Genomic DNA, 9,660 nt, shown 5'->3' with positions numbered 1-9,660 from the left:
AAAGGGTCTGGAGAAGCCATGGAGAACATTATGCTGCCTGTAACATCATTCAGCATGAGCAGTTTGGTGGTGGGTTAATGATTGTCTGGGGAGGCATATCCATGGAGGGTCACACAGACCGATACAGGCTTGACAAAGGCACCTTGGCTGCCATTAGGTATCAGGATGAAATCCTTGGACCCATTGTCAGACCCTATGCTGGTACAGTGGCTCCTGGTGCACGACAATTCCTGGCCTCATGTGGTGAGAGTATGCAGGCAGTTCCTGGAGGATGAAGGAACTGGTACCATTGACTGGCCACCACACTTTCCTGACCTAAATCCAATAGAACACCTCTGGGACATTATGTTTTGGTCCATCCAATGCCACCAGGTTGCACCTCAGACTGTCCAGGAGCTCAGTGATGCCCTGGTCCAGATCTGGGAGGAGATCCCCCACAACACCATCTGTCATCTCATTAGAAGCATGCACCGATGTTGTCAGGCATGTATACAAGAACACAGGGGCCATACAAAGTGCTGCGTACAATTTTGAGTTGCTGCAATTAAATTTTGGCAAAATGGACTAGCCTGCCACATAATTTTTTCACTCTGATTTTTGGGGCATCTTTGAATTCAGGGCTCTGTAGGTTGATCATTTTCATTTCCATCAAACGATGTGGCATCCTTTCGTTCCTATCACATTACCCAGTCTCTATCAGTATAGATATCCAGGAGGATTTCTTTTTCCCATTGAGATCTGATGTGTTTTCAAAGTGTTCCTTAAATTTTTTTGAGCAGTTTATATATACATATACACATACAGTCATGTGAAAACATTAGGACACCCTTTGAAAGCATGTGGTTTTTTGTAACATTTTTAATAAATGGTTATTTCATCTCCGTTTCAACAATACAGAGAGATTAAAGTAATCCAACTAAACAAAGAAAACTGAAGAAAAGTCTTTTCAAGATCTTCTGTAAATGTCATTCTACAAAAATGCCTATTCTAACTGAGGAAAAGATAGGACACCCTCACATGTATTCCCTCTTAAATTGGCTCAGATCTCACACAGGTATATCACACCAGGTGCACATAATTAGTAGATCGTTACTCTGCATGTTGAATGAGGCTTGCCCTATTTAAACCTCAGACATTTAGTTTGGTGTGCTCCTGACTGTTGAAGTGAGAGTGAGCACCATGGTGAGAACAAAAGAGCTGTCAGAGGACTTCAGAAAAAAGATTGTAGCAGCCTATGAGTCTGGGAAGGGATTTAAAAGATCTCAAAAGATTTTGAAATCAGCCATTCCACTGTCCGGAAGATAGTCTACAAGTGGAGGGCTTTCAAAACAACTGCCAACATGCCCAGGACTGGTCGCCCCAGCAAGTTCACCCCAAGAGCAGACCGCAAGATGCTAAAAGAGGTCTCCAAAACCCTAAAGTGTCATCTCGAGAACTACAGCAGGCTCTGGCTACTGTTGATGTAGAAGTACATGCCTCTACAATCAGAAAGAGACTGTACAAGTTTAACTTGCATGGGAGGTGTGCAAGGAGGAAACCTTTGCTTTCCAAGAGAAACATCGAGGCCAGACTGACATTTGCCAGAGATAAAGTTGACAAAGACCAGGACTTCTGGAATAATGTTCTTTGGACAGATGAGTCCAAAATTGAATTATTTGGACACAACAGCAGAGGACATGTTTGGCGTAAACCAAACACAGCATTCCAAGAAAAGAACCTCATACCAACTGTGAAGCATGGAGGTGGAAGTGTCATGGTTTGGGGCTGCTTTGCTGCAGCAGGACCTGGTCAGCTCACCATCATAGAATCCACGATGAATTCTACTGTGTATCAGAAGGTGCTTGAAGAACATGTGAGACCATCAGTTAGAAAATTAAAGCTGAAGCGGAACTGGACCATGCAACATGACAATGACCCAAAACATACTAGTAAATCAACCAAAGATTGGCTGAAAAGAAGAAATGGAGAGTCCTGGAATGGCCAAGTCAAAGTCCAGATTTGAATCCCATTGAGATGCTGTGGGTGACTTGAAAAGGGCTGTGCGTGCAAGAAACCCTCAAACATCTCACAGCTGAAAAAGTTCTGCATTGAGGAGTGGGGTAAAATTTCCTCAGACCGATGTCGAAGACTGGTAGATGGCTACAAGAACCGTCTCACTGCAGTTATTTCAGCCAAAGGAGGTAACACTCGCTATTAGGGGCAAGGGTGTCCTATCTTTTTCCTCAGTTAGAATAGGCATTTTTGTAGAATGACATTTACAGAAGATCTTGAAAAGACTTTTCTTCAGTTTTCTTTGTTTAGTTGGATTACTTTAATCTCTGTATTGTTGAAACGGAGATGAAATAACCATTTATTAAAAATGTTACAAAAAACCACATGCTTTCAAAGGGTGTCCTAATGTTTTCACATGACTGTATATACATATATACATACATATAAACTGTTTAAACTTTTGACTAAAGGGTGTTATTTCATGTCTAGAGGGCTCTAATAATGTCAACAATGTGGGAGAGTTTATAAGGGCTTAAAATATATAAAAATAACCACACAATCATATGGTCTCTACTTCGCGGATTTTCATCTATCGCGGGGGATTTTGGAACGCAACCCCCACGATCGAGGAGGAATTACTGTAAAAAAAAAAATAAATAAAAAAAAATATATATATATATATACACATATACATATATATATACACACACACACACCACGGCTTTATTTAATGTTAGCTCAGATACCGCGCTTCACAGTGGAGAAGTAGTGTGTCTGAGAAATCACACACTGCATGCAAGGGTTTACCTTTCCCAGTCCTGCAGAGTCAGCTCACATGAGCCGCTCGGAGCGGTGCGATTTCGCGATGTCCACGGCTTTATTTAATATTAGCTAAAACCCGGCACTTAAAACTTTCTCTCGCAGTTTCGCTGAGTTTGTGCCAAACACCACCCTGACCATCGAATCTTCGTCTGAATATTTAGCGGCAGAGGGTTTCTATTGGATTGCCGCTGACGGACGGCCTTATATGGGCAGGCACTCAATTACGTGGGAGGCATGACGATGAGGGACGGAACTCCGCCTCACATGGGGACCAAGCTGTAGGCTATGGCCGGTATATATGTATACAAGTAGGTTCCAGTTATGACCGAATTTCTAAATGAAACCTGCCCAACTTTTATAAGTAAGCTGTAAGGAAAGAGCTTGCCAAATTTCAGCCTTCTACCTACACGGGAAGTTGGAGGGAGAGAGAGAGAGAGAGTGTGAGTGTGTGAGTGAGTAAGGGCTTTGCCTTTTATTAGTATAGATATTATATTATGATATATTATTTAACCTATACAATTCCAGGCACCTCACCACCAGATAAATAGACTTGAGCTGAGACAACTTTTTGTCCGACTTGAACTGTGTCAGTTTGGGGTGGAGGATGGCGGGGTGGGAAAGCAAGCTGCTTGCTGCTTGCTGCTTGTGCTGATTGACACATTTGCAAAACAAAGATGCTGCAGAGGAGGTGCAAAGGAATTTGAATGTGATCTAGGATTATGACTTTTTTTCATAGGCTTCAGGGATTCTAGTGTTAATGAAACATTGCACATTATAATTGACTGAACTTTGTATTTTCACACAATTGGTTTATGCTAAAGTGAAAAGAACTACTAACTGAACATACAGTTTTGCTCACATGATTGAGGAATTATCCATTTAATTCTTTGTATACCGAGTCTTTGAAAAAGTTTTGTTGGGATTCATTTTCTTAATGTATTAGCAGTAAATTCAAGAGATGTATAAAAGATTTTTATATAAAGAGGTGAAAATGTCAAATCTTCTGTGTTCCAATCTGTTAGACCATCTTACCATTACAGCTGCTCTTGGCTACCATTATATACATTAATATACATTATAGAACATTTACTTCCTTTATGTTCATTACATCAGAGAATTATGATATAAAAGAGTAAACTGTGTACTTAAATAAAGCAAACATGAAAAATATACCTACCAATGATATTTCCAAGAGCCCAAACAGCTTGTTCACAAACATTCTGGTGAGGCGAATGAAGCAATCTCAAGAAAAGTGGTACAGCATCTGAAAAAGAGAAATAAAATTACATTTTCTTTCATAAACACCAACATTTTGTTAATTCTTTATTTGCAAATTCCTTTCATTTCACAAAAACTAAAGTGTTTTCTGTCATTTTAACATTTGAATATTTTATAAAACTTTTTTGCATCACGTTTTATTAAGCATTTCTATTACAATGAATCATATGTTTCTGTAAATAAAGAGGACACGCTCCTGTATAAATGGGGCTGAGGTGGAGTGTGTTTCCAGCTTCAAATTCCTAGGGTCCACATATTGGACAATAAATACTTCCAGTCTGGTTTAAAAAAGCGCAACAATGACTTTACTTTCTGAAGAGGCTAAAGAAAGCCTGCCTGTCTCCTTAGATTCTGTTTAACTTTTATTGTTGTACTCTTCAGACCATATTGACAAACTGCACTATGGTGTGGTACAGCTACTTCTTCATAGCTGATGGAAAGGCCCTGCAACAGGTGGTGAAAACTGCCCAGCAAATCACTGGCATCTTGCTGCCAACTATTGCTGACCTGCAGCATACACAGAATCTGCGACAGGCTAGCAACATCATCAAGGAAGCCTCACTCCCAAACCCTAGACTGCTTACCCTTTCTCCCTTCAGGGAGGCGCTACAGGAGCCTTCAGTCCCACATCAGCAGGCCGAGGAACAGTTTCTTTCATGAAACCATTATGATTCTGAACTCTCAGTCTTTACCACTAAATAGCTGACCTTTCTAAATACCTATAACTTCTGACTTTACTCTATGTATATTTTCAACTATTTACATATATTTATTCTGTACATAAAAATATTTCATAAATATTTATTCGTACCATGTATCTGTACTACTGATCAGTATTCACATCTATATACTATTCCTTTAATATAATACTATCTGTAAATTCAAATATCAAATAGATATATATTCTCATTTGTATGCTGCCTTATCGCACCTTGCGGTTTATTGTACTTTGAAAGTACTATTTGCACACACTGTCTATTACACCTTAGCCTACTATTTGCACTTTCTGGTTAGATGCTAAACTGCATTTTGTTGTACCTGTGCAATGACAATAAAGTAGAATCTAATCTAATACTTTTTAAATAAGTTAAAAATACAAAAATACAAAAATCGAAAATACAAAAAAAACAAAAAACAAAAAACAAAAAAAAAACACTTGGACTTGAGTGTCAGTAGGCTTTGTGCCATAGTAAACAATTACCTAAACTATTCCGTAACAATTCAGTAATTTAAAAAATGGTAGTTATGTTGTCATCATACACTCAACAAAAATAAAAATAAAGCAACATGCAGAATCCAAGCATGAAAAAGTAAATAACATCCATGCTATCCCCATGTTAGTTAAGAATCAGAGCTGATTTCTTCTATTCACTAATTCAGGAATTGTTACAAGCTTGTACAACATAAAACCCAGAACCATCCCTTGGCAGTTCAGTCTTAATGAAGACATCAAGGCCCAAAGTAATTTGCAATGATCCTAGATTAGTGGCCTTTTAAATCTGTTTGAAAATGACCTTGTAACTTTTTTTCAATGTTAAATAAATCATTCTACAGAAGATAATTTTTTAAATTGGAGGGCTCGATGTACAAAAAAAGTATACTCTAAGAAACCAGAAATAACCAAGAATCTAGCTCCAAGGATGAACTCACTTCTTTAACATGGTAAATGTTAGAAATGTTAGTACTATTACAAGAATAAAACATAAGAAAGGGGAAAAAAAAATCTGTCTTTCCTAGAAGAGTAACAAAGAGAAAACTTTTTTCTCTACATATAGAGGATGGAAGCATGATTTAGTTTTACAAACCAGGACCCAAAGAAACTTCAGACATTCAAAGTGAAATACTGTGGACAGGCAGGTGAAGCTGCTTGGTCATCATATACAAATTAATGTTTGGTGGCCACCAAAACACAATGCATCACCATGACCGCGTAATACCATGTGTCCAAAAGCATGGTGGAGGATGGGTGATGCCTGAAGAACTGGATGCCCTGCAGTCATTCAGTCCAACATGAAATATTCTTTATATTAGAGTATTCTAGAGAAAAATGCAAAACCTTCCATTTGAGAGTGGAAATAATCAAAAATAAAAAACTAATCATTTTAATTCAAAAATTAATCCAGAAAATACACTAGTCAATTTATTGCTGTTAAGGGTATCTTTATACAGCTAAAGAATCATGGGCTGCACTTGCACTTAATTTTAAAATATATGGGTTCAATATGTTGAATAATTGTAGGTGTAATAAATAAGTAGAACATTTTCTAGTATCATTAAAATGTGATACTTCCCTAAATTTAAACCTTGTTAAAAACTAGATGTTTGTCAGTTACAGCCTGAAGCAAAAAACTACAAAACTGAACTCTAGTGTACTGACTTTTTCACACAACTTCAGATCAAGAGCCATTGGATTTATCAGGTTTTCCTTCTCAGTTTTGCTAGTGTGCACTGAATATTTGGGAGAAATATGTCAGAGAACATCCTTACTGTTGCTTTCATACTCAATTAGGAATTAATTTAAGAAAATGAAAAGCAAAAGGAAATACACAAAGCATCTCATCAGTCCCTGCACAAATCAACAGCACTATGTTATTTCTGCCTGGGCTGAGATGTATGAATAACTAAACCAAAGGGTTAGGATGACTTCACAAGTCATTAAAATCATTCAAAAAGCCTCTCATTAATGTAAGCATTCAGACACTTAATTCAGTACTTTGTAAGAGCTATATTTGCAGCAATTACAGAGGAGTCTACTTGGCAATTCTCTATAAACTTTACACACCTGGATTTTGGCACTTGATTCCATTCTTCCTGGCAGATCCACTAAAATCTCAGTTAGATTGAATGGGAGGTATCTTTAAACTGCCATCTTCACACATCTCCAAAGATATTTGATATGGCTTAAGGCTGAGTTTTGGCCGGGCCACTAAAGGACAGGCTGACATTTGTCTTGAAGAGACAAAAGCATTATTTTGGCTATATGTTTTGGGTCATTTCTGTGCTGAAAGTTGTGCACTCTGGAGCAGGTTATCTTTAAGGAGCTAAATTTTAGCTGCATTCATCATTCTCTCAATTCTGACCCCTCTTTCTGCCCCTGCTGCGAAAAAGCACCCCTATAGCATGATGCAGCACCACCCTGCTTTATCAGAGGGATGATATTAGACAGGTAATGAACAAAGCCCTCTGCTAAAAGAGTTCAACTTTTGTTTCATCAGACCAGAGAATTTTCCCCATACTCTCAATGTCATTTAAGCGGCCACATTCCTTTGTCTCAAGCATGGCTTTGGTCTTTCCACTTGACCATAAACACATGATTGATGGAGAACTTCTGAGATGAGCATCCTTTTGATAAGTTCTTTTATCTTAAAAAGGTCTCCTGAAGTGGATTGAGTGACCACTGTGTTCTTCGTCCCCTCCTTAATCAAGGCCTATTTTACTCAATTACTCAATTTGGTCAAACTGCCAACTCTGGAAGTCCAGGTGGTTTAATAATGGTTTACTGTACCTTATGCCTTTATCCAAAAACACCTAAAAAATAAAAACATAAAACAGAATATACTTGAACGATTAGCAGTGAATTTCAAAGTGTAATAATGAATAACAAAATGTTAAAGTAGAGCACAAGCTAAAATGTAATTAGCGTATAAAAATGGTTTGATGGTGTATTTAACTCTTTGAGGGCTGAATATTTTTTCCAAAAAACTCAGTTTTCTGAAAAGCACACAAAGCGATGGTTTCACACATAAGTCAACATAAAATGTCTGTTGCTATGTGTTGTGGCTGCTGTTGCTGCATGGTCGGCGTCTCTGGCAGCAGTGGCTGCATGGGGACACCTCAATGGTCAGCAGGAATGCATGGTGGGCCAGCTGCCTGGCTGTCTTCGCGTACCAGGTGGGTGGTGGTGGCGGTTGCAGTGTGACTCAATATGGTTTGTACCTCTTGTCATCATAAGTGGTGGTCCTCCAAGGCAAACGCTTCTGTAGGTGCATCAGCTACACAAAAGTGCCATGATCAGCTGGGGACTGATCAGATGATGCTGGTACCTCAAACTCGGAGTCCTATTCAATGAAATTACATAAAACATCCTTGGAGTATTTTGCTTTGAACATTTGCTTTGGTCTCTCACCACATATCGGAGCCATTTTAGAGGTTGTTTGCTCTTCGCTACTCGTGCACACGTAGGGAATCAAGGTTAAAGCAACAAAGCTATGTAACTTTATTTGTAGCAAAGACAGTCAAACTAAAATATAAGGGTGAGTTTCGTTGCAGTTTATAGCTGATTACCATCCTCTGCTCCTGACTTTTGACAAAAGTCAACATCAGCCCTGAAAGAGTTAATGTAGGTGTAAAATATCCAGAATAGGAGTCTGTGTACAGACAGCACAGAAACATTCTCTGCAAAAAAATAACTTTTTTTTTTATATAAAGGGAAGGTACCATATATACTCGCGAATAAGTCGGGTCTTGAAACCCGAAAAAAACTGATCATAAAATCAGACCCCGACTTATACACCCAATCAAAAATGCAACAATAATTTTAAAAAAAAAAAAAAACATCTTCTTTGGTCTCCAACCTTACATCAGTTTCTCAGGCACATCAAATTTTTTTGCAGCTGCACAGTTACCAATTTCTTTCACTACTTCAACAAAGTTTAATTTAAAACCAGCTTCATATTTTCTTCTGATCGAACACTCCATCGTAGATAAGGGATGCTCTTACAATAAAGGTGTATGAGAATGTGAGATACAAAAACACAAAACAGTGCAAACGTCACTTCGGAATATTTTGGGTATTACCGTGTGGTCACATAGGTACAATACATAGAAGAAGAGAAAGGAAAAAAAAAAAAAGGCAGTGTGCTCCATGGTTACTCTCTCAGGTGGGCGTTAGCATATCATAATCTCTTGGACCAATAGCGTGAGTTTTCCCGCATTCAACTTCTACAACCAACATTATAAAATACTGGAAATTATATGATAAAATCAAGCCCCGACTTATCCACAGGAGAACTTAAGCATGTATATACGGTAGTCATATTTACCCGACAGCTACAGTGTTTAAATGCAACTTTTAAACAAAAGAATGTCAACTGTCAAGCAAAAGAATATAAAAAGTGAATGCTTAATAGTTAGCACAGTTTCTGATACTACAGACAGTGTAAATACAACTTCAGCAACAACCAACTTCTATGCACATAGGGGGAAAAAAGCAAGAAGTGGGGGGGATGCAGACAGTTATAGAAATATTAGTTTTGGTTGTTAACACTGTGCATTCAAGTTTAATTATTTTTAAAAAAAACACATGTAAAATGGAGGCATTATGTACCTCATACTAAATCATGCATGAAGCCCTCATAATTAACCCAAATATATTCGGGCAATTACACATTCTTGGCATGAATCATTTAAATCTCTAATTTGGTCTATCTGTCAAACTGCCCTAAACAAAGAAACAAACTGAAAATATCAGCAAATTTGTCTATTTTCTATTGGGGTAAGAAATCTGTTGATTTCCATGTACTGACCAATCAATTCACAGTAGTTCAGGGTGGGCTCAACATTGTCTAA

At 38.0% G+C, this 9,660-nt stretch overlaps 1 protein-coding gene across 3 annotated transcripts in view; it reads right to left on the bottom strand.

Moving 5' to 3' along the window:
* kpna3 (karyopherin alpha 3 (importin alpha 4)) overlaps positions 1 to 9,660 on the bottom strand; it is a 255,305-nt gene that overhangs the window by 107,784 nt on the left and 137,861 nt on the right. For all 3 annotated transcript variants that reach the window (XM_039744890.1, XM_039744893.1, XM_039744891.1), the window contains exon 8: positions 3,992 to 4,078. In XM_039744890.1, coding sequence (XP_039600824.1) covers positions 3,992 to 4,078 — 87 coding nt within the window. The remainder of the gene's footprint in view (positions 1 to 3,991; positions 4,079 to 9,660) is intronic.

Source organism: Polypterus senegalus, chromosome 2, assembly GCF_016835505.1.
Source record: "Polypterus senegalus isolate Bchr_013 chromosome 2, ASM1683550v1, whole genome shotgun sequence".
Classification (NCBI taxonomy): domain Eukaryota; kingdom Metazoa; phylum Chordata; class Cladistia; order Polypteriformes; family Polypteridae; genus Polypterus; species Polypterus senegalus.
Note: the sequence above shows the minus strand (reverse complement) of the source record. Positions and strands in the feature narration are given on the sequence as shown.